This window comes from Crocodylus siamensis, chromosome 15 (genome assembly GCF_052110815.1).
Source record: "Crocodylus siamensis isolate JL-2025a chromosome 15, ASM5211081v1, whole genome shotgun sequence".
Classification (NCBI taxonomy): Eukaryota; Metazoa; Chordata; order Crocodylia; family Crocodylidae; genus Crocodylus; species Crocodylus siamensis.
The window spans coordinates 26,019,161-26,044,730 of NC_143409.1; the positions used below are offsets into that span (position 1 = coordinate 26,019,161).

Here is a 25,570-nt window from a genome sequence, read left to right on the forward strand (position 1 = left end):
AATTCAGCAAAATGGCTGTCACATGAAATACAGTGTTTGAAACCACAGATATTTATGTTCATGAAGACTGAAAAAGTAACCGGGAAATGAGGGGGAAAAAAAACCAAAAACCCCACAACTTATTTTTAAAACTGCATTATAAACTGTAATCTGAAAAAACAAACATTTTCTTCAGTATCATAATAATAGCTAAAACCTAAAGCTAATCCTTAAGGCATGCCACTAAATGTTCCTTCTCCCAATTTAAGTTGCAGTTAGAAAATGCAGTAATTGGCCTGCCCTTTCTATATTCTCAAGTAGAAGAAGGCATCTCAGGCCCAAGTGCAGCCAAGCCATCACCACTGATGAAAACGTTTTGGGGGAGGCACTGCAGTAGTGGACCAGCAACAGCCACATTAATTTTAAACTAGCTTTTCTCTGAGTATGTGAGCACATGTAGAAAATTAAGTTGGATCACCTGTACAATATTTGTATATTAAACTTGGATAGGTTCAACAGGTGGTAGTAGCCTGGAGGCAGAGAATATGCTATCATCTTAGGAACACGAGAGAAAACATAAGAGATAATCAGGAAAGCAGGGAAACGTGACTTTTGGCAGTCAGCTGTTGCTGTTCAAAATGGTCCCCTTAAGGTGGTTTCTGGCCATCTTGTTGGATTTAAGAGACTATTTCGGAAAGAGTCTTATTTATAAATGAAGGTTTTGCATGGAAGGAATCCTGACCTTAGTGGATTGAGAGTTGCAGCCTTTTGCTATAAAGCGACAATATTTATATATTAAGATCCCTCTTAGCAGTTTCTAAAGTGTACTGCATTCTACTAGTTTACTTCCTTAAGAATACTGTTGTACTGAAGAAGAATCCGTAGATGGGATACTTTCTTTGTAGCCTTAAATTGTGCAAGAGAAAAATACAAAAAAATGTATTCTCCTTATACAAGAATAGTTTTCCTCCTTTTCTAAAAATCAGTGTGGAAGTGAGAAAATTCAGTGTCTAATGCAGTCTTTAGCTTGTTTGATCAGAGTGAGTGAAGCATCAAGAGCAAGTTCCTTATTTTTGATTGATTTACTGTTTTTACCAACATGCTAGTAATGGTTATTTAAACAACTGTACTTTATAAATCGCAAGACTACAGCATTTCTGAAATGTTTATGGTACATACAATATGTTCTTACAATCTAGTACAGTACCCTGAGTGGACCTTAAGTAGTGGGATTGTAGAGACGGAACCTCTTTTGTAACTGGAAGAAAGCTGTGATGGATACAGTGAACTTGGTTTACTCAACAATTGATGGGCAATGTGCATATCCAGGGCACATTGTGATTTAGTCCGCTACAGCAAAGGTGCATACTTTTATGTTTGTACTGGTAGAGCAGCAGCTGATTTTTCCTATCTGAAGAGTAGCTGTAACAGTCTTCTATTTGTAGACCGCTCAAAATAAACACTGGCCTTTGGGATGTAAATCTAAAGATACTTTTTGATTCATACTAGCTATGACTACAAAAAAGTCACAATGAATGCTACACTCTGGAAGGAAATGCACACTGATTTTCTTGTAATCATTTTTAAAAGCCCACAAGGTTTTTGGCTTTTCTTTAATTACCTTGTTAAAAGCATCTTGACTGTCAAGAACCACATATGGGGGAGGGGTAGGAGAGTCATAGTGTCTTATATTAAGTTGTGTAATATCAGGTCAGTGAAATGTAGTTCATTCTTTTTTACTCTGTCTCACATTATTCCTAAAATAGAGTATCACTGTTCCAAAAAGTACAAGGTTAAACTTCTCATTTTGTGCCTTTTTGGGCACTGAACATCAAAATATTCTGCCCATGGTGTGACATACAAAAAAGAACTCTGTCCTTCACTCTTTTTTTTTTTTTTAAAAAAAACCTGTTCTTTTACAGGTACTTGATCAACCTTAAATGTGTGTTTGCTTACTTATGGTACCATCTCTCATTAGCTATAATTAAATTTATATTGTCTTTTACAGATGCACATTGAAGCTGCCACGATGCTTTCTTTTACTGAGGAAGAGTTCATGAAAGCCCTTGAGTGGGGAAGCTCCTGATTCACTATGTAACCTCTCTTTGAAAAATCAATTAGCTTGTATACCATTTTAGAAATATATGTTCTCTTTTCTAAAAATAGTTTCAGGGGTTTTTTTGGTTGCTCATGTTGAAATTTATCAAATAACAACAGCCTAAGCATTTTAACGGTTGAATTTAAATTGTGTTGTAATATGCCCTGAAATATAATCAGAGCAATTTAAATAAGCAGCCAAGTTGTCTGTTTTCCCCTTAACTGTAATGAGTCAGACATGCAGCAAGGAGAGCAGACTTTATTGAATAAACTAAATCTCAGTTACCAGGTTTTTATGGTTTGTTCTTAGATACTGTAGCTTGGATTGGAGGAAGTATTTTGTCCAAATACATGTCAATTTCAAACACTTTTTTTTTTTTATTTTAGGTCTCACAGGAAGGAAAAATAGAACTCCCAATTCATTTTACTGTTTCATTCTGAAAACAGTGTGAAACTACTCCAGTTATACCATATTTTTTTGCATATAACCCACACCTTTTTCCCCACAACCAGCTGGGGAAAACTTAAGTGCATATTAGGTGTGGAAAAGGGGTCCCCAGGGGTCTGCAAATTTTGGCAGGGGGGAGTGGGTTGGAGCAGTGGCAATATTAATTACCGTGGCTCTGGGAGCCTCTTCAATTTAATGCTACCACCACACTGTACATTCCTACCTGCCCTGCTCTCCCTAGCTGCATACCAGATTGGGTTGATGCATGGGAATGGGCCCTAGCCAGACCTCGTGTGCCAAATCTGACCCAGCACATGACCCTGAACTTGGCACACCAGGTCCAACCCCACATACTGGCTGGAGCGCTACATCATTCTGAGGTAATGTAGCTGGTTGCATCTAGCACACAGCCCTGAAGCTGGTGCAGTTGGCTCTAGCCCTATCTCTGCTGCACTTGGATCAGGCCCCAGTACACAGGGTTGGGGCTGGCAAGTGGCTCCAGTTCTAGCACCAGCTGGTACATAGGGCTGGGCCTAATGTATACCCCCCGTCCTAGATCCAGTGGGGTTTGGGCTGGCCATAGCCCCTAGTCCCAGTGTGTGGCTCTCAACTACCAGTCTGCAATACACACCCCCAGCCCTGGAGAATGCAGACCTCAACTGGTGCCTCCTGGGTCTGGGGGAGCACTGGGGTTGGGGGTGGGGAGGAGTCTGCACTCTTGTGGGATGCTCCATCCACCCCACCAATCTCAGCATTCATGAGCCACCTGGTACCTCAAGATGTGTAGAAAAACAGTTAAAGCTGTGTCTATGGCCAAATGGCTAATTCTCTGAATCAGCATTGAATCTTCAGATTCAGCTGAATCTGAAATCGGGACAGTGATCCAAATCAACAAATCTAATCCCTGTCCCCCAAAGGGGGCTGAATCTGAATTGACTATGACCCACTTAGCACACCCTTAATTTAGGTGTCCTTATGTACAGAACAGTAAATTAAATAGTTTATCAACTATGTAACATATATAATGGTAGCTCTCTAAAAACATTCCCCTTAATCCAATTTAGAATTATTGGTTTGATATCTGGAAACAAAGTGAGAGATCTGCATTGCTTCTATGCCATCAGATGCTCCAGAGGGCATAAACAAGGCTTTGCTATTCTATTGTGCTGTGTGCCAGGATGACTACCTTGTTGTGTTTATCTAATTTACTATAATGTAACATTTTATGAGGAAAGGTTGTTAGCCTATCATCTTACCCGAAACCAGAACAACCAGCTAACTGCTTTTCATCTGGAGCCTGCCCTTTTAACTTAAGTGACCTGGGTGGCCATAGCAGGAGTTAAATACAACTCCGTCTGTTTAACTCTTATAGTCATTAGAAGACTTCTCACTGCATCAAGGTGCAGTATCAAGGGATGAAGAGGAGATACTGTACCTTTTATTATTTTATAAAAAGAAACATTTCCATATTTATATTGATGCCTTGTACTCGAGATTTATTTTGGTTTTTAGAAAGATTAAATGCCATTTGGGAACACTGCTTGCCACCTCAAAATGTAGTAGCTGAATACTTGAAGATAAGCTTTACAAAAGTTATTGATGATCTGGCCCTGGTAAATTCACCTTCCTCTGTTCTTATTCCTTCCACCACTTTTGCTCTGCTTCCCTATCTGTAATGTACCACTTTGAAGACAGTCGCACTATTGGAGAGTCCACACTGATATTTAGATTACTATTTAAATAATGTAATATAAACGCAGATTTGGAGTCCTTAAAAATTATCACTTTAGGAGATTTGTATAATCTAGTGGTTCTCAATTTTTTGACTTAAGGCAACCTCCATAACGTCTAATAACTGAGTGGCATCCCATTTCAAAAGCCTCTTTGTTTATTACAGTGCTTACTACCTTGCACAGGGGCTGGGCAGTAGGGATAGCAGAGCCACTAATTTTTTTAAACTTTGTACTAAAACAAAATCTGCCACAAGTTAGTACCAAAGAACCATTTTTAAATTAAGAGATAAATCCCGAGCTTTGTTGGGAACAAATGTAATATTTATACCATCTACCTTGTAGTGGAAGTATACTGTTTTCCAAATTAAGATATTTTCTAACTTACCAGCAGCACCTAGAACTTATATTACAATCAGTCTATATATCAGTTTCCAAAGTGAAATCCTGATCAACTTGATCTAATATCTTACTTAAAACTTGCTCGAGGAAAAACCAGTAATGAAGAAATAAAATTTACTTTTGTAAATCTGTAACTACAATATATTTAAACATTTTAGCTAATGAATAGCTTAGCACTCTCAGTATTGAAGGGAAATCCTCTCCGAACACCAAAAAGGAATTCATCACTGTTAACATCATGTACAAGTTATCATTAGAAGTCAGATGACATCTAGTGGTAAACCACAAAGAGCACGTAAATTTCAGCTGTTGTCTGAAAATACATCCCCTCTTCTTGTCTGATAAGCTTTCCTGAACTCCTCACCAAGCATGTTAACATCTTCTTGATCTTTGAGGATTCCCTGAGGTTAGAAAGGGGAAGAAACGTTGAATGTTATTTAGCTACTGTAAGATTATACCAAAAGTACAAAGGTAATCCCTGACTCTCTCTCCTGTATGAGTGTCAGTCTTGGTAGTGTACTCGAGCTACACTCGTAACTTCAATAGAGAAATATCCTGCTTGCTTGAAAAAATTAACTACTGATCAGATGAGTTTCTGATATGTAGACTAATAGCATTTTGCATCAATACATTTTTGTCTGATTGTTTTATTCTGTGTAATAGGGATGTTTCCTGCCCAGGGCAGGGGTGCTGGACCTGATTATCTCACAAGGTCCCTTCCAGCCCTAAACTTCTGTGAATCTGTGTGAATCAGTGATGGCTGAGAAAAATCTGGTTTTTTGGTATTACATTACACAGCAAAGTAATATTCATCTGCATACTACATCTGATGGCAGTTCGTAAAGAGCCCAGAACAGACCTTAAACTTAAAAAACCCAAAAGGATTGCATTAAAAAGACAGTGGCTGGGTCAGTCAACATCAAGTAGTAGGAGACAATAAAAGTTCACTTACTCTAGGAAGATACCCCAATAATTTAGATGCATGTTCTTTGAGGAGTTTCTGTCTCTCTTCTTCAACAACTGCACGAATATTTTCTTGTCTTCTCTCTTCTAACTGTCTTTCTTCAAGTTCACGCTCCTACAAAAAGCAATGAAGTATTAAGTAACATTCTTCAATTTTACAGAAAGAAACTTGTACCTAATATATGAACACTAGTACGAAGTCTCTCAATGGAGCAAGCATAAGGCTTTCATGTCACTACTAGGCTTCTGCATCATTTCGCAAAGAAGTAAGTATCTCCTTGTTATGATACAGTAGATTGTTGCTTCAGTTAGTTCCTAAGGTGCCAGCCTGTCTTACCTTCTACTATGTTATGGCTTTTGTAGAAGTAACAAAAAGGATGAGAAGATGGATACTGAGAGCAAAATACTGTTTAAATACAACTTTTAATAATTAGAAAAGAGAAATTATAAGGCATGAAAAATAAGAATTAAAAGTTACTTTGTTCCCTACTCGTTTTTTCTACTGTGAAAATCCCTCTTTAAAGATTAACACCTGAAGGTAAAATACTTTCAAAATGGGTCTAGTTTTGGCCCTACTACTATAAGCCTTCAAAAGAAACAAGAAAAGGAAATAGGGATATATTCTCATTTACAGAATTATGCATGTGAATCACAGCAAAGTTTATGTATTATACTATGAAAACCAAGTCTAAAAATAGCATAATTAAATCCCATGATTCTCCATTATTTTAAGGTCAGTCCTTCTCAGTTTAAGGCGAACATTTTCCTCCCCAAAGTCTAACCTTGACTATGAGCTTGTAGAAGTACATGTTTCCCTTACCAAACACAGGGGTTAGGTTCCTGAAAGTTCCTGTAGTTGGCAAGACCAGCACGGCTGGGGGAGCGAGAGGCATGAGTAGGGCTGGGGGACCATAGGGGTACTTTCCAGCTGTACCCCCTCACTTCTCTGAAGCATAGATACTCAAAACCGTGGTTGGCGAGGGAAACCTGTGCCATTAATTCAGAACTTAAAACCAGGTCTGTGTACTGTTTATAACAAGAAATAGAGCCCAGTTCCTCACTCTAGAAGTGCAAAGCCAGCTTAATAGGTAAAAAGCAAAAACATTTCTTGAAAGAGCAAGTCAGTTTGACTGCATACACACAATAAGCAGATCTACCAAGAAACCAAGCATCATTTAGAGTCAGTTTGGGCTAGGTCCACTTAGGCACCTACATCCAAAATTTAAATCCTCAAAACTCTGCTTAATTGCTTTCTACTCAGAAAGTGCGTAAAGCCCCTAAGCACCAAATTTCTGTCAGTGGTGTGGTTAAGGTACTCAATGGAGAAGAGGGGTTCCAGTCTCTGTTTCAATGAATATTAAACTCTTTATGTAATACTGTATCATACTGGGAACACTCTTAGGGTAGGTGTGAGACCAGCGTTCACATCCCGACAGCCAGAGGAAGGATTTAAACTTGGTCCTTTAACATCCCAGCTGAATCCTGTAACCTATAAGAGGGCACCACCACTACCACCTAGCAGAAGGACTGACATGGATTAGGTGCTTGGCTCCAGAACTAGGCATATCATTGTAGCCCTAAGTCAAACACCTATCTTCTTGATTGGCACAGGACCTTCCTCCTCAGCATTACCTACTGGCTGGCCTCGAAGGCTTCCCACCAAGCATGCTGGTTCTTATGCATCACATGCTTCTATACTTAGATCCCCCCATGCATTACATAAAGAGCCTAGGGGCCAGGTACCTAAGTGACCACTAAGATGCCTCCACTTAGGCACTGTGTGCCCCTCACCCCAGAAGAGAGATCAAAACCAGCAGGTTAAACACCATGTTCCCCCTTAAGGGCAATCCGGATTGCCTAGATGCTAAGCAGGTGCACACCTAGCTAAGAGAAGCACGAGGCACAGGAGTGTGCCTGAAATGTCCTTACATGTCTCACTCAGGACTGGAATAAAGGCACTTCCATCATTCTGGGATCCAGACTGCTCAGAGGGGAGATGTCTACCTAAACCAGAATGCCTATGTGACGGCAACAGCAACAGCATAAAGCACAGCACCTCCATTTGCTACTGAATACTAGGGGTGGGCAACTGCTCAGCTTTTGCCCAATAGCATGGGGCACTTGCCCTAAATTTTAAGTCCTCCTCTACTCTCCTTCCACCGCCCACCCCATCTCCCAGTTCCCAGGAGAATATCTGAACCCCAGTGGCAGCCAACCATTTTTGGCAAGCCTGTCACAAACTAGCCCTGCACCCTGAGTACTACTCTGATCCTCTTTCTTCTGCCTGCTTCCAGCCATATTGGCCACATGCCATATAGAGGTTGCTTGCATGCTACAGGTTGAATACCCCTGAACCAGGCTATGGCCTAGACTGGATAGAGACCCTTCCACTCATGCTGAAGCTAGCTCCCAGGGCAATCAACAAGTCTAGCTCGGCGGAGACAGAAGGGAGCAAACAAGTGGGCACATACCTGTAAGCAAGTGGTTATAGCACTCCCCTGGGAGGAGGGAATTCTGGGATCTGACCCCTATTTCCTAACCAATGACACTCTAATGTAAAATGTATGAACAGACCTGGTGGAGAACTAGGAACTAGAATCAAGGTTTCCTTCCTTCTCTCGCAGCAGAATGCCCTTTTTTTAAAGGACTTTGTGCTCGTCATGTTTTGCAATGAGAATACTCAGGTTCTATGCTTGTTTTCGTTACCACAGTAATAAGCATCATAGCTCAGTCCCTGGCACGGATCTTCGAGAACTCCTGGCACTCTGGTGAAGTGCCTGAAGACTGGACGAAGGCCAATGTAATGCATATCTTCAAGAAAGGGAAGAAAGTGGATCCGGTAAATTACAGGCCAACGAGTCTGACCTCTATTCAGGGGAAGGTCTTAGAAATGATTATTCAGGAGGCCATTCTTAACAGCCTGGCCGATGGCAACATCCTGAGGGATAACCAGCACGGGTTTGTTGCAGGTAGGTCTTGCTTGACCAATCTTATTTCCTTTTACAACCAGGTGACCTATCACTTGGACAAGGGGGAAGAGATTGATGTCGTATATCTTGACTTCAAAAAAGCCTTCGATCTTGTATCCCTCGATCACCCCTTGGCAAAACTGGCCAACTGTAGCCTCCGGTCCACCACAATCCAGTGGCTGGGAAATTGGTCCATAGTTGGACCCAGAGGGTGGTGGTTGATGGAAATCAATCGTCATGATGTCCTGTGACCAGTGGAGTCCCTCAAGGCTCTGTCCTTGGACCTATATATATTATTCAACATCTTCATTAATGATGTGGACATTGGAGTCAGAAGCGGATCCTGCAGCATCCTTATAGACTCGGCAGAGCTACTCTGGCTAGCACTACGGATGAAAGGGATTTGGGGGTCATGATTGACCACAAGATGAAGATGAGCCTTCAATGTGATGCTGCAGCTAGTAAAGTGAGCAAAACACTGGCTTGCATCCATAGATGCTTCTCAAGCAAATCCTGGGATGTCATTCTCCCATTGTGCTTGGCCTTGGTGAGGCCGCAGCTGGAGTACTATGTCGTTTTGGACTCCAGAATTCAAAAAGGATGTGGAGAAGCTTGAGAGAGTCCAGAGAAGAGCCACACGCATGATCAGAGGTCAGGAAAACACACCATATGATGAGCAGCTGAGAGCCATGAGGCTCTTCAGCCTAGAAAAGTGTAGGCTCAGGGGCGATCTGATGGGCACCTCTAAGTTTACAAGGGGTGACCACCAGAATCTGGGGGAACGTTTGTTCACCAGAGTGCCCCAAGGAACAACAAGGTCAAACAGTCAAACTCCTCCATGACCGTTTCAGGCTGGACATAAGAAAGAACTTCTTTACTGCCCGAGCCCCCAAGGTCTGGAATAGCCTGCTACCAGAGGTGGTTCAAGCACCTACATTGAACACCTTCAAGAGACATTGCGATGTTTATTTTGCTGGGATCCTATGACCCCTGCTGACTTCCTGCCCCTGGGGCAGGGGGGTGGACTCGATCTTCTGAGGTCCCTTCCAGCCCTAATGTCTATGAAATCTATGACATTAAATACTTCCAAATGCAAAATTGTATTTGGTTAATGATTTCTGTATCTCTGAGAAAAGTGCTTGACTGTATATTAAAAGGAAAGTGTTACAGCACGCAAGGTAAGAAGAGTCCTTTTGGTCACCAAAGCTTCTATTTAGTTGGATAAACAGTTAATGTTGTTATCTAGCTTAAGCAGTTACAGAAAACTCTGTATACACATATAAATTCAAGCAGCACATTTCACACTACTAGAGAAATCAGATTTATTGACTGAATTCAGTTAATCACTCCTAATTTCATTTATAAAACATCTAGAATTGTTATAATTTCATTCTTGCTCTTGGGGCACATCTACACATTGCCCTATGGCGACGTTGTTACTGTGCCATGCTTTAGGACTTCCTTTTGGAAGCACTAAAGCACGGCGCAGTACCACCGTATGTGTGGCACATGGTTCTTTTTAGCTACTTCACCATAGCACTGTACTACAATGGTGGAGTGCGCTGCTATGGCAAAATAGCTACTGGTCATGCATGGACAGCTGTTTATACTACATCACCATAGCACGTTGCTACAGCAACAGCATCATGTGTACACACCTTTGGAGTGTGAGCTTAGTAGAAGAGTATTGATGTAAGATGTATCACTGCTCTTTTACTTTTGTCAAACCACCTTAAATTTCAGAAAGGAGTTTCCCCAATTTAAACTTGCAACTTAAATACTTTGGACAAAACCACACTTTTTATTTTTTTTTTTTAGGACAGTGGTATGTTCTACCTTTCAATAAGTGCTACTAAATAAGTTAATTGAACAGCACCCTAAGTCTGTTGCTGGAAGCAATCTGCTGGCACTGACACCTGCAGAGTATACCAACCACAACAGAGTATGTAGAAGAGTAGGGTGAGTGGGAGGAGGAAAATCTCTCTTCCCCTTAGTATCTGGAAGTCAAGCGGTCCCAACAGTAAAGGGGCAGGCCACGGGAGCAGTTGAAACAGGGCAACTGCAGAGCTGGCTCAGAGAGAGAGCAAACAGAAGAAGCCCCTAGACAGGTTTAGGAGCGTGGAAAGAACTAAATCCTTACTTCCAGAGCACTGTCAAGCAGAGGGGAGAAGTATCCCAGCAGGGAAAACCTGTGTTGCAGAGAGCCCCAGGAGAACACAGAGACGGTCCGGCCTCCTTAAGGTTCCTACTAGGAAACAGAACCCCTGGAAAGGGAAAGCCCTATTTGGAAACACTAAGATGGGGCTGGAACAGCCCAGGCTGTTTATAACCTCAGGGGAGGAGTCACTTGATATTACCTAAGCCCAGGTGTCTCCCCTCAATACAGGAGAGACAAGCTACAGCTGGGGACCAGAAACCAGCATTCATAGGCTGGGCATACAGGGCGGACAGCGCAAAAGGAAACAAGCAGTAGTGAGAGGGGAAAGCCTGCACTGGAGAGCAACAGAGGCCAGGGGTGAGGAATGCCCCTGCCCATATTTTTACATTTTTGTTTCTAATGGACTACAGAGGCTTCCTGGGAGTCATCCAGGAAGGTACTGAGAGCTGCTCCTAGCTATGATGTCTTAACAGCAGGAGCCTGTACTTCAGCCTAGAAGACTCTGGAGGGGGTACTGGGGTTGGAGAAGCCCCCTGTAAGGCCTATGAGCCTCTGTTACAGGCCATAACTGATTATTTTGGATTACTGGACACAGCCCTGAGGGCAGTTTTTCCTTTTTGGGAGAGAATTCTCCAATTGCCATCAAGTCATGGCAGGCAAATATTCTGAGGAGGTAGCATACCCCTTTTAGGGTGTGTGGTGGTAGCCAAGCCATATACAAAGGAACTCATCCACAGAGTACCACAAATGAGCAGAGGTCTGGGACAGTGGATCAGGATCTATATGGAGTAAGTTTGTAAACAAACAAACAAACAAACGTTTCCCCCCCAAGTTCATCAGGAGATGACTCCTTTCTTCCCAGCAAAACAAAAAAAAAAAGCCAATCCCTTCAGTAGTAATAAGGAAAAGCAAACAGCAATCCTAACAACATACTTTAAGTACCATCTTGCCATTTTAAGAAATTTAAACTCAAACCAAAATTTAAAGGGAAAAAAGGCCCTTCTTACTCTATCTGCAAGGAACTGTTTGCGACGATCTTCAATAAGTTTTTCCACTGCTTTTCTGTGTTCAAGCTGTTTTATTCTTCGTTTCTGAGCATTCATTTGTTCTATGCGATCATCCTCTGCAAATTTGGCTAACATCTGTTGCTTGAAGGCTGCTTCTTCTTCTTGCATGGCCTGCCGTACTATCTTCTTCAAGGCTAATTGCTCATCATAGGTTTGTCTTAACTCTAAGCGCTGTCGGATTCTCTTTTCTATTTCTACCTATGAAGACATTTCAACAAAATGCTAAATATGCTGAAAACAGTCTGGATCATTTTAGTCATCATATATAAACCAGGAATTTGTTCTTTTAGATTATATGCCATAACCTTGTTTTGTAACACACATCCCAAATCAGCACAGGAACAAGTACTTCAAAACTGGGAAATTTAGGTATGGGAAAAAGCTATAATTATTTTATTTACGAAGAGTATCAAACAGGATATTCCAGAATGGCACCTCAAAAATACTGTTGTTAAGAACTAGCCCTCATTATTTCACAGACGTTTTAAGGAAGCATAGTGAAATCCTAAATTTTCACCCCATTTTTATCTGTATAGCTTTAACTGTCTTAGAACAATTAGTGTAATGCAGAACACTAAGAAGACCACCATACAAAAGACCAAATTCTGACATCAGACAAATATACACAACTCCCAACAACTATAGTGGAAGATCTGTGTGCAGATCTGGCATGGAAACTTGATCCAGAAAGAATTTTTGCCTTATATTTACTGCCTGAAACAGCTACCAGCACTTACCATCTCCTTTTTTCTATCTGCCTCAGCTTGTTCTTCAAGATATAACTCTTGTCGCACTTGCTCCAGATCATCACGTTTCTGTTGCTCTCTTTCTAGATTTTGTGCGATCTGTTAGAAGAGCAATGACAGATTAAGTGACACATCCGATGCATACATTTTCCAAAATTCCCTTTTAAAATGTATTTGAATACCATGTTCTGGAGTTTTTCTTTTATTTCTTCACTCGCTCGAACTTTAGCCTTCCAACCTTCTTCTCTTTGTCGTTGCAGGTTAGCAAACTCCATGATTTTCTTATTTTCTTCTTCCATTTCCTCAGACTTCTTTCTTTGCCATTTGTCCTGTTGTATTTTGAATTCTTCTATATATCTCTGTGTTGCTCTTACTTTCTCTAACTTAAGTTGTTTTTCCCTAGAAAAGGATACAAAAATATAGGTGCTTAATTAATAATTCTATTTTGATTTTCAAATAAGCATGCTCTACACTCATTAGGAATTATATACTCCAGGCATGAAAAACCCCATGCTATTGTCTCCCTTTATTCACCCTCAGAGATAGGAAGTGGAATACACCTTAAAGATCTTCAAACTGTAAACACGTTTTTTTCAGCTGGACAAAAGTTATACACAGGTCCTCTGCAAAACCTGGGAACTAAGTATGTCCCAGTGGAGGAGGGACCAGGAGAGGATTAAAGGGCCCTTTTTTGTATCAGTGGCTGAACTCTATTTTGGAGTTAGGCTTTGAAATAAATACTTAAGAAGAAATCTCCTTTTGCCTTGGTTGATGTATTCCAGACACACAGCACCCCTCCCTCCCCAAACAAACAAAAAACACCTTCTTCCCTAGCTTTTCCACAAACTGAATTACAAATGACAATCTGGCCAGACAGGCATGTCTGTCAGGGAAACGTAAGTGGCTATGTATCGTTGAAATCAGTCTTACACAGCCATTTCTGTCATTATGGGGCTGAATGAAGCACTCTATAAAAATAAGAGAGCTGGGCAAAAATAATAAAGGATGATCTAAGATGACAACAATACATAAAGGTGTGATCAGGAAAACATAAGCTTAAGTAATTTTCTGCATAAAGTTAAATTTAGCACATGCTTAAGTTAAATGTTTAGCAATTTTCTTGAATAGGAAAGTTTTCCCGAGTTGGGACATCAGTTTGAGAAACAGATATGCACATTCCTCTTACGTGACCCTATGAAAAATATTGATAACAAAAATTTAAAAACCCTAACATTTGGTCTTCTTCATAAATCTTTCGTACGATTTCATCTATCATGAGTTTCTCTTTCAGGAACTCCTCATAAGCATGCTGTTTATTTTTTTCTTGGTCCTCCAGTTGCTTCTCCAGTTCTTGCTGATAAATTATTTTCTCCTTGTATCGCCTCTGTTCTGCAGAACTTTCTTCCATTGTTACCTTCTCATGCTCTTCCTTCATCCTTTGGGCTATCTCAGCATCACGTTTCTGTTGTTAAAAACATGGTAAGATTTTTTCCTCCTCTTGCATTATGATCATGTGTAATAAAAAAACCCCCAAAACGTTTTTACAAAAAACATTAGTATAGAACCCCAAAAAAGAAATAAATGTTTTCATCCATAAAGGTGCCCTACATATGTAGAGTGCCAATTTGCGCTGAATTAATATACAGCTTAAGAACCCCTTATTTCATAAGGTGTGATAAATACCCATTCTAATCTGGATATTAGTAATTCAGTCTAGCGGTGCACCGATAGAGATTTTTGGGGCTGATGTCATTAGCTGATATTTAAGGAGGCATATCGGCTGATACTGATCCGATTTCCGATACAGCTGCCTCCAGTTGGTAAGTCTGGTGTGGTGGAAGGGGGGTGGGGGTGGAGCCACAGCTCGGGGTAGGGAGGGGGCTCCCACCACTGCTGGTACCCCAGGAGGGCACGGGTAGGTCATGTGCCCCCAGATCTGTGTGGGGCAGGGCAGGCTGCAGCTGGGGTTTTGCAGGGCTCTTCTCGGTGATGGCTGGGCTTGGAACGGACACTGGCGCTGCTGGAAAGATGCTGCATCCACCTGAAATTTTCCTGCTGCTCCACTCCCAGTGCCACTGCTACCAGCCAGCCAGCAGAGAGCCCCAGCTCAATGCCCCGTGCCTCCACCCATGTGCTAGGAAGAGCCAGGGCTGCGTCAGGTGCTAGGTGGCACTGGGAGCAAAGCAGTGGTGAAATTTGGGATGGATGCAGCATCCTCCCAGCACCACCAGTGCTTGCTTCAAAGCCCAGCCCCTACCGAGAAGAGCCCTGCGCAACCCCACCTGCAGCCCATCCCATCCCACACACATCTCTTCCCTCCCCCCTCCCCTTTGCCACACCAGACTTACCAGCCAGAGGCAGCTCTCCACACTGCCAGCTGTGCTCTTTGCTGCCCGAGTGCTGCGCTGTGGCTGCGCGCATCCAGTCATTTATTGGTCAAATTATTGGCTCCAGTCGGGCCGATATCCAGTACTCAGTTTTCTTTATATTAGTACTGATTAGATATTGGACCAATGTATTGGTGCACTTCTAATTCAGCCCTATAAACCATCTTTAATAACTCTTCTATTATAGCAACAGATATCAAAAGTAAGATATTTGTGTAGAACACTGATATAACTGAAGCTACCTGTTATTTTGTCCACCTTAGTCACACATAATAATATCCTGGAGTGCTTTTTTTTAATTCTTTAAATATTCATTAGTAATAGCAAAACTATTACTACCAATGCATTTCAGAGGATAAGGAGCTATAATCATTACAATAATTACCTGCTCTAGAAAGGCACTGGAAGTGTGGTACTGTTTAGCTTTAAGTAGTGCTATGAAACACAAAGTAATTATATTACCTCAAACCATTTAATTAACTACTGTTTTAGCTGCTGCTATAAAGCAAGCTTCTTTGCTTTAGTCATGCACTATTAATCAACTTTCTATAACAAAAACAGATTTACAATAAACACTTGGACCCTTGCATGTAAGGGTATTTAAGATAAATAAGAAACTAACTTAGAAGAATTCCTCAGCTTAGTCAATACATTACAGTGTTGCAATAGCATTACAGTACAAGTACAGTGTCGAAGAACAAGATACACCTATTCCTACCTGTATGAAAGGTAAAATTCCCATTGATTTCAACAGACGTGGGAGTAGCAGGCCCATATATTTTCCATACATCCATAATGAAATATTCTGTCCATAAACTCAATTCTTTGAAAAGTTACACAGTGGTAAATATTTACAAGCACAAACATTTGATTTATTAGTTATGCTCCATACAAGATATACGTCATTGTGTACAACAAATTTTGACTTTATTACAGAAACTAATTTAGAGATTAGCAAAATTACTCCCATTGGATAAAAATAAATGTTTTAGTTACTGATGTTTACACTGTAAAAATGCAATAACATTTTCTTTAATGGCCACATAATTCCTACTAAAAGGCATTCCTCTAGCCTTCTCTTGTTCAGCTTCACGAGTGTTGACTGTTGAGTCTCTGCATGCCTCTTAGGCTACGCAGCCAGGGAGCATGTATTTCTATTTTAAGGTAGAAAACGCAATGTACTGCTAAAGCTGGCACTACTGTCAAGATGCTCTCCTTGCCAAGGATACAGAGACACACTTTCATTTAGGAGCAATATGGGAAAATAGATTGGATCAGACAAGTTTCTTCCCTTCTCTCCTAGCATGGGGTAGGCTGGTAGTTGGATGGTAATTCTCTTCCTGGAAATTTTACACTGAAGAAACAGACTGAACATAGAAATGCTAATTGGGACAGCGTGCAGAAAACTGTATTTATTTCCAGCCATCAGTGCAGGAGAGGTAGTCTCAGTTGCATACAGGGGGCTCATTTGGCACTCAGAAAACTACCTGGCATTCAACGTGTATGGTTAATTCTTTTAGTTCATCTCAGTTGCTGTTAGTGCTTTGCTATGAGCAGCACAAAACTGATTAGGTCTTATCACTTTCAGAGCTGCTATTAGATACAGAAAATTTGAATAACAAATGCAAGAGCAGCCTTAATGAACTGTGAATAGCAAGGTTAGCAGGAGTACTTACATTGGTTAATTGGTGACTTTAACATTAAAGTGGGCAAGTAGACAAACGGCCAACTGGCTGCCTGCCTTACCACTGGATGCATCAGGTGACTTCTACCTTGCTATGCAGGCCTGGCAGAATATGTCATTTACCCTACATTATATCAATGAAGTTATCAGCTGTACAAACTCCTGAAGACTGTACCACTCCATAGCAGGGAAGGAAATAAATAGTTCAGGTAAAGTCATGAAGTTGGAGTGTGCTAGCAACAGAGAACCAAATTCAATATCAGCACATCACTCATAGCCTTAAATAGGTTCTCATCTGCCAGGAGCATATAAAGACTGGCAAACTGTGGATGCTGTTCTGCTTAGAGACAAAGGATCAGACAGGAAAACAGCAACTGCACGCACAAAAAATGCTCCTTTAAGATCCCAGTTCAGGAAAAAACAACTGATAATGTATTCACTTAAGCATTTAATGTACCTAAGCATGTGCTATAAAAAGCATTTTCCTGGTTTGGCACTTAAGTACATGTTCAGGCTTTTTGGAGAATTTATTTTTCACTGGAGATAGATAGATAGATACTTTTAACTCTCATTTTTGTTCAGTTATGATAGAAAAAGGTCTTCAATTTTTCTTCTAGAATCTTTTTAACACATGTTAAGTGGCACAGGCTGAATAGGACCTCTGTCTAAATACTATAGAGATCTTAAAAAATAGTTACCATTTTCTCATATTTGATAGCTTCCTTCTCAGCAATCTGGGCGGCCCTTTCTTTAGTCATGTAAGCAGATTTCAGTTTTTTTTCCAACTCTCGAAGTTCAATACTGCAAAAATCAATTTGTTTTCAATAAGAATGAAAAAAGAGTTTTAAGGATGTAACCACAGAAGAAAAATGGCACATCACAAAAACTTAAAATATCAGATCTGTGGGACTGGAGAGCTGACGTGACATTAATACTAGAAAGTAAAAAAGAGTAGGCCATTAGCTGAATTGGCATTAAAACTAAAATACCGATAAAGAATTATTTTACAATAAATTAATTTAGAATATCAATTTAAACAAGAATTGTATTTAAAATAAGACTGACAAAACTCATTTTAAAATAGCATGAATGGTAATCTACAAATCTTTATAGATGATGAACTGCTATAGTATACCATTATTACTGTGTACTGTGGATTGTTTCCATCTTGTTTATCTGTATAAAGTGTCAGGGGCATCAGCATTGACTGCTTATTAGGAAATGTAAAGGTAATGATGTAATTCAGCATGTTTATGTCAAAAATACCATGGAGAATGTGTTAATGAATATTATGTTAGTGTGCATTATTTAGGTAAAGTGTATTCTCAAAGTAAATAAGCAGGCAAATGAAGAGAATGAATGACATGTGAAACAGTGATAGAGAAAGAAAAAATGTAAAACTATAAGCGAAGTGGAAAATGAGTGATGGGAAATAATGAACTTTCCAGGGAAGAAGAAAAACCTACGCTATGTGATGGAGTTGGCAAGAAAGGAGAGAGAGAAAAAGGTATGTGAAAGAAAAAGGTGTGTGGAAGATTTTAAAAACAAAGGGTAAAGTTCTTACCCTATTTAAATCAGTGACAAAATTCCCTTTGACTTGAATAAAATCCTGGTCCTCCATATGGAATACAAATTTAAATTGAGTTCTAAGTGAACAGAGACAGAAATCACTTGGGAATGGAATTATGTTGTTTTGTCCCTTTTGGAAAATGGGAGACATAGGACTTGTTGATCCCACACCAATGGAAGCTATAGTAGTCTATGGTAGATGTGAGGAAGGCATAACGGTCAAAGGATTTTTGTTTACTAGCTCACTTACTATATATATATATATATATATATATATATATATATATATATATATATATATATATCACACACTTACTATATATATATATATATATATAGGTTGTTCAAACCTTTTTCATACAGAAGATAACCACCTATAATTCCAAGTGATCACTGGCAGAATAATCACTAAGCTTCTTTTCCCAACAGACATATTCAAGGATTAACCAGGTTTTCTACTTAACCCAACTTAACATTTCTGTGTAAACTGGTAGTATCTTTTAAAATCTTTCTGACCTCTTCTCAGGTCCATGTCATTTAATAATCTACTGGTATGGTTTCCCACTTGCTGCACTGTATTTTTTTTTAAACTAGCAGCTGTAAAAAAATCACTAATGCTCTGCCTGGTCATTGAACTTGGGTATCTATCATTTTTTGTCATCATTCTGGTTCATTAATCATTGAAGAAGGGTGCTTATGTTAGGAGGTAAGTTGTTAAACTTTTTTTTTTTTTTTTAATTATCAAAAGGCACTTTTGGAGTTTGGTGGGAAATTGTAGTAATGATTTAAAAATTGCCATGTTGTTCGTTAGGCTTGATAATATTAAGGACAGAACAAAATTAGGAAGAGCAAGCTTTTGTGCAGAGTATCATAGAATCGGAGGAAAATTATTGGGTCATTGTGATTTGGACAGGTTCACATTTTAACCATATTTGCATTCTCAGCCACGGTATTACTAAGAAATATGAGCATGATACCAAGGCTGCTGTGTTAAATAATACATTGTTAAAAGGGTGCTGAGCAGACTGATTGGATATGGGCTGAGATACCAGATGTTACTTACAAAAAATATTATAAATAGAACTGACACCCACACTAACCACTAAAAGTAATCATCAATTTTGTATTTCTGAAACAGATTATGGAATGGAAAGGCTTGTATAAGAGAATATTACTGTATTAGAGAAGTTAACAAGAAACAAAAAAACCCCTAGAACATGGGGACAAATTCTTCCCCTGCCATGTATGTGCAAATTTCACTGCTGTCAAAAGGTATCACACATTTGTATCCAGAGAGAGAAGATGGCTCTAAAATTCTACCCTTTCTAATGCATCAGATTTTTAGAGTATCTTTCTTGCACAGACCATTTAGAAGTCTGGGTTAAATACTAGAGATCTGTGCTGCATGCTTTCAACATTCAACCCCACATGGACACTTGTTTAAAAAAAAAAAATCACAGCAGTATATTGAAACTAAAACTTAAAAATGGATTTGACTACAGTCAAATCTCTTTCCCTATTCCATATACCATTTTGTTTTTCTGGCAATTCTCTTTAAGATGATCAAAAGGACAGACCAAGGAAAGAGCAGCTGTGCAGAAAAGTGCAGAAAATGGAGGAAAGGAGGATAAATAGAAAGTGTTCACTAATAATACTGGTTGAAAGGGACATTTTTGTCAAGCCCTACCCTCTACTGACTTAACTTCTTCCAGACTGGCTTCCCTGTTGGACTACACATGTCTTTTTCTGCCTCCATCTCATCTCCTGTCTCTCTCCTACTCTGGCTCCTCCAGCTCTGCTTCCTTGTTTCCTCTCTCTTATATTGTCTGTTAATTTCTGACATTTCCTTCCTGATCTAGTAACAAAACATAAGCTCCCTCTTTTTTTTTTAAATCATTTCTCAAAATCCACCTCTTCCAACATTTTCTCCACCCTCCCTAATCATTCTAAAAATGTAAATTGGTTTTAAAAAAAGGCAACATGGAATATACCATTCAAAGCACCCTCACAGTCCTAATGTATTGAAACTTTTATCTCCATCCTTAAGCTGGTTAGCATCTCTCAGAGTATATTCCATGTTATAGGACCTATACAACTGCATCTGAATAAGTATTCAGTTCCAACAAAGAGAGTTACAGTCTTACTGCAGTATCAGGAAGCATAGAAATATACATTTCAGATCTCAGGAGTAAATCAGTCTTCAATATTAATGTTTCATAAATAAAAAAATAAGGCTTTTTTTTTTTTTTTTTAGGAAAAATACCTGTTCTCCCTTATTTGCTGCCTCATTTTTTCATCTTTAAGCTTTTCATAGTTTAATCTTGCCAATTCATTTGCCAGTCTTTCTTCTTGCTCCAGCTGGAGGTCTCTCAGTTTTTTGTTTTCTTGTGCCTGACCAGAGCAAATAATTTCCATAACAGTTTACACACCCATTCTCTCAAGCCAATAAATAATAAGAAAAAATAAATTACAATATTTAAAAAGATTAATAAAAGATCTGGAAAGGGTATATGTTTGGGACATAATCCACATCTACCTACATACTATGAGTAGGAGGAAAATATTTACTGTGGGACAGGTTATTTCTTAACTGCCAGATATAAAGTTCCTTCCTCTGAAGCAACCAGGGCTGGCTTTAGTCTGGGATTGGAGAACAAACCACTGGTCTGATCCAGTAGAGCAACTCCTGTCTCTATATATGTTTATTTTTCAGTTGACAAGCTATTTTCTGTTTTGTATATGAGGTTTATGCTATGGTATAGGTTTGCTATACAGTACGCTATATCCATATTAGCTGGTACTATAATTGAACTAATTCTGAATTGATATACTCTTCAGTAAAAGTCATAAAATTATTGTTTGAGAAGTATGTGTCAGCTAAAGAATAAACCAAACCAATCCAACATGGATATTAAAACTGGGAACCATCTGAAAAATGAATACATTTCTTAAGCAGATGAATGATCATAACAAATACTCTGGAACAAAGTTCCACTATTAGAAAGAATGGGTTTATAAAAGGGAGTTAGATCACAGGATAACTATGGCCACCAACATAATACAACTGTGAAGATGGGGAGATGCAATTTTAGGACGATCATATGATATATTTTTAGTACGGACAAGACAAAACTACTATGGTATATGACACTGCAAGACCTTCTCTAGAGTACTGTGTACAGTTCTGATCACCCTTTTTTCAAGAAAGAAGTGTGAATTCAAACTGGAACCAGTGCAAAGACAGGCAATGAGGATAAGGTGAACAGAGACACCCTTATCAAACATGACTTAAGATCCTGGGTTCCTTTAGTTTAGGCAAAATGAAGGTTGAAAGGGGATATGGCTGCTCTCTGAACCAATCATGATGTAAACACCAGAGATGAAGAAAAGTTCTTTACAAGGTAGGACAGCAGCACTACATCGAGTGGGTATAACCTGGGTGTGAATGTTTAGGCAGGAAAATTTTTTAAAAATTTCTAAACAATCGGAAGAGTATGGCTCCAGAAAAGCTTTCCAGGAAGAGTAGCAGGAGAAAAAAACCAAATTAGTTTTAAGATGTAGTTTATGCTCATATTATGAAAGGGACTGTATGATGGTGTTGGCAGGGATAAGTAAGAAAATGGACTTAATGACCCAGGCGGTCCTTTCTTTCCCTAAGTTCGCAAGTATGTTCACAGCTACATGCTGCGAACTGATGTAGCATTCAATACTGTTTAAAGTTAAGTAATGTATTTTTCCCAATGGCATGCTTATGTATTTTTCATTTTAATAATCCATGTCACCACAAAATACAGCAGGGGTGGTGAACCTGTAGCACGCGTGTCAAGTGGCACTCCGGCATGTGGCAGACTGGGGGAGGGCATGCAGCACAGCAGCATATATGGCAGAAAGCAGAACAGATGAGACAAGGAGCCCAAGGCCAGGAAGCAGAAAGTAGCGAGGAGTCCGTGGAGAAGCAGAAAGCAAAGCAGAAGTGGCAGAGGGGGGAGGGGCCGGCGGGGCTTGGTCCGCTCGGGGGAGCAGCATGGGCCACAGGGGCTCCCTACGTGTGCACCGCGCGTCAGGCAAGTTGAGGCAGCGGCGCCGCTTACACGCGTTTCAGTTCCACCCCGACCTGCCCCGCAAACCGCATCTGTGAGCCCGAGCCGCGCTCACCGTGCGAAGCGCCTCGTCCATGCGCCGCTCGTGCTCCTCGTCCCGCAGCAGCCGGCTCAGCCGCTTCTGTTCCGCGCGCTCCTCCGCCTCCCAGGCGGCCTGTAGCCGCGCGCTCCGCGCCAGCTGCTGCTCGTGCTCCTGCTGCAGCGCGGCAGTGCGCTGCGCGTCCCGCAGCCTCCTGTCCCCCTACGCCAAAGGACACAGGAGGTGGCCTTAGGGACGTGGGCGGAAGGCACCCCTGAGACCCGCGTCTCAGACCCAACTCGCGCGGGACCACCCCACACCCCACACCCCACCCGCTCACCATGCTGCATCGCCAGGGCCCGAGAGCCACGGCCACAACCCCACCCGCGCTGTTGCGCCCCGTCGCCTTAGTAACAAGCGGCGGCCGCAGCTTCCGGCGGAAGCCGGGTGTTCCAGCCACCTGCCCAGACCCCGCGCTCGGATTGGAAGAGCCGGCGGCCAACCCTGGCCCGGCTTCTAGGAGGTGGGCTGCCCAGTTGCTCAGCAGCCGCCTTTTCTTGGCGGGGGCGGGGCCGGGGCCGGGCTGGACGGCCGGTGTTAAAGATAGGTCGGGTCTAGTACCCTCCGGACCGAGCTGAAGGCGGGCGGGGCGCGGCCTCCCCGCCACCGCCACGGGGCTGCGCGCGGGGGCCGAGGGGCCGGAAGGGGTTTCCATAGCAACTGTGAACGCCCCGGCGGGGGGGTTAACCCAGCTTGACGCGGGCGGGGCTGGACCCTGCTCCCACCGCAGAAGGAGCAGGATGTGGAGGCCCAGGTCGTGCAATAACGGCCACACCGCCCCGCGGCCACTTAGAGACGCGCAGAACTGCGCGCAGCTCCCACGGAGCGCTGCCTTACAGCCCCAAGGCTCACCTTTGCCTAGGCTGATGCGAAGCTACAAGGCTGCTGCTTTCATAAACAAGCGTCCAGAGGTCCACAACAAGATACAGTTTGTACAGTATTTTATGAAGTCATTGCATGGTAAATGAAAACCCCAAATCAGCAGATCCCTTTAATACGTTTGCTTCCAAGCACCAGGATTCACGGCTTCAGGAAGCCAGTGCTATCCAGGGGCAGAAAACTTGTCCAAATATTCCCACTGAGGTTGAAGCAGCAACAGAGCCTTTAAAAATAACCATCTTTCCCAAAACACTCCTGTTTTCAATTGTATTGAGTCATCATTCCTACTCACCTCACTGAACTGGAACCTAGCTGGCTGCATTTAATAAAGCTTCACCATCATTACTGGTATGCTGGACCTCTAGACAAGTAAGAGAGGCATGTTGAAGAAAACGGGACATGGGATGAGGATTTTCAGTAAAACACATTTCTCATTTGTTCAGTTAGGTTTACTAAATATAGAACTGACAATACAAAATCTAATAAGGAAATTTTAAAAAAAAGGCTAATCACTGAACCTCCATGTCACCACCTAGAGACACATGCCTCACTAATTAGCATAACTATCAAGCACCACAATTGTTAATGTGCTCTATAAGGAGTGCCAGCTTGCAGCAGTCATACATACTACACCCATCCACTTCTGCCACACATAGACATTCCCCCTCCACTGCCCCTTATGCACTCACCGCTTAAAAAAAATGTATTTACAAAACATATTAGGAAGTTCCCTTTATAAGTGAAACTCAATGTAAAGTTAATACATGCAGAGGTTTGGACAGGAAACCTTAAAAGATTTCACAAATAAATGCAAATTTCTGTTGGCTCTATAGGTTTTTTAGGAGTTAAATAGGGTGGCACAATTGAAAATTAATTACTCGTGAGGTGCTCACAGTGTTTTGCATAATTGCCAATATCAGTGAATTTTCCATTGTTTCTGTACATGAAGGAGAAAGATTTTCCTGTGTAAAGCTGGAAAAAATTAGGAAGGGCAGGGGAATGCTCCTCTGACTGTATAAGTGAGGAATTTTCATCTCCTAGACTGGCTGAAGGGTTGACTGCAGAGCTGTACATAGCACTTTTCCTCTTCCTTCTCTCCCCAGATGATATTACTTTGTTCCACACTTCATTTTTGCAGCATTCCCAGGTCAAGTCTTATATTTGAGTTTCAGCATTTTACCTATCCTCCATAGGACCCCTTCCACCAATAAAGAAGGCAGGTGCAATTTATACTAGAGTTGTAGGGATCCCTAGTAGTGCCAGGTTGTGGAAGGTTTCCAAAGGTGAAGCCCTTTTTACTCTCCCAGCCAGAGTAAGCCTGCATAAGTACCATTACAAGAGAAAGAACAACAAAGAGTTCGCTTCTGAGAATAATATTCCAACCTAGGAAGCGATCCTTCTTTGATGTACAATGGCTACATCCTAAAAACAGGGAGATTAACATCAAACATGATTCACCTGTTTTGAGGTGAACCAACACATTCAGATAGTTTCACTTATTTGAAAATTACACATATATAAAAAAATATAGACAGCATTAGCAAACTTCTTTAAAAAATAATATTAAACTAAACTGTAAGCAGAAGTTCTCAGTCTCCTGGGAAGAAAAGAACATGGAAGAAAAATCCATTAAGATCCCCCCAAAAAATATTTTTAGGTTTCCAATCCTGGGTGTCTCATTTTATCTCACAAATTTCAGATTTGCTGTAGCACTCAATGGTAAAAACTCAAAATGTCTTCTTTTTTTTTTTTTTTCAGCTGGGGAATTATTTTATCCCCACACCTTACAGCACTGTGTATTCAGAAACTCTTAATGCTCTTGTTGTTTCATCAACATAAACCACAAGGACAGTTCATTAAACATACTACATGTGCAGGTTCCTGAAGACAGTCAAATAACCTTTTACCTTCTGCAGTTAGCCACCATGTGGAACTGATAGTGAAATACATCTGCAGAAGTCACATTAGTGCTATCTATATACTGTACGAGAAAAGAGAGTGAGTTAAATAGCCCCTCAAGATCAGTTTGATCCTAGAGCATCTGAATAATTCATAACTTTTCTCTTCATATACTTTGAAGCCTACACTGGTGAAATCAATTATTTGCAAAGAGCCATTGATTCCCCATAAGTTTAAAAAATATTGGATTGAATGGTCAAAATACAATTAGATATCATTCCCGTTATTAGAGGCATAGCGGTGCAGCACCTCCCCTGGGGCAGGTGCAGTGCCAGCTCCTGCCATGCCAATTGCAACAGTGGCTGTTTTTTTGCTCCCTTGAATGTATTAAATACAAGCTAAGTAATTACTTCA

The 25,570-nt window shown here is 40.9% G+C and overlaps 2 protein-coding genes across 7 annotated transcripts in view; one reads left to right on the top strand and one right to left on the bottom strand.

Moving 5' to 3' along the window:
• TEX9 (testis expressed 9) overlaps window positions 1-9,686 on the top strand; it is a 108,436-nt gene extending 98,750 nt beyond the window's left edge. For all 6 annotated transcript variants that reach the window (XM_090028359.1, XM_090028361.1, XM_090028357.1 and 3 more), the window contains 4 exons: window positions 1,988-2,073; window positions 5,781-5,885; window positions 8,331-8,458; window positions 8,630-9,686. In XM_090028359.1, the coding sequence (XP_089884485.1) occupies window positions 1,988-2,065 (78 nt within the window). In that variant the 3' untranslated portion in view covers window positions 2,066-2,073; window positions 5,781-5,885; window positions 8,331-8,458; window positions 8,630-9,686. The remainder of the gene's footprint in view (window positions 1-1,987; window positions 2,074-5,780; window positions 5,886-8,330; window positions 8,459-8,629) is intronic.
• Window positions 1,047-23,033, bottom strand: MNS1 (meiosis specific nuclear structural 1). Its single transcript, XM_090029542.1, has 10 exons — window positions 22,659-23,033; window positions 22,355-22,540; window positions 20,463-20,590; window positions 17,329-17,431; window positions 13,792-14,021; window positions 12,742-12,958; window positions 12,551-12,658; window positions 11,754-12,011; window positions 5,609-5,734; window positions 1,047-5,057 (listed from the first exon to the last, which is right to left on the bottom strand). Exons 1-10 carry the CDS (start codon window positions 23,031-23,033, stop codon window positions 4,959-4,961), a joined length of 1,830 nt encoding a protein of 609 aa, XP_089885668.1. The 3' UTR covers window positions 1,047-4,958.
• Window positions 23,034-25,570: the final 2,537 nt, after the last annotated feature.

What these genes read in the sequence shown, in the direction of transcription:
- MNS1 (XM_090029542.1), bottom strand. Translation starts at nt 23,033, where the DNA reads ATGGAAACCCCTTCCGGCCCCTCGGCCCCCGCGCGCAGCCCCGTGGCG. An exon ending in CTATCAAATATGAGAAAATG is followed by an intron (nt 14,022 to 17,328) that starts GTAACTATTTTT and finishes TTTTAACAACAG; the next exon opens with AAACGTGATGCTGAGATAGC. An exon ending in ATTTATGAAGAAGACCAAAT is followed by an intron (nt 12,959 to 13,791) that starts GTTAGGGTTTTT and finishes ATCCTTTTCTAG; the next exon opens with GGAAAAACAACTTAAGTTAG.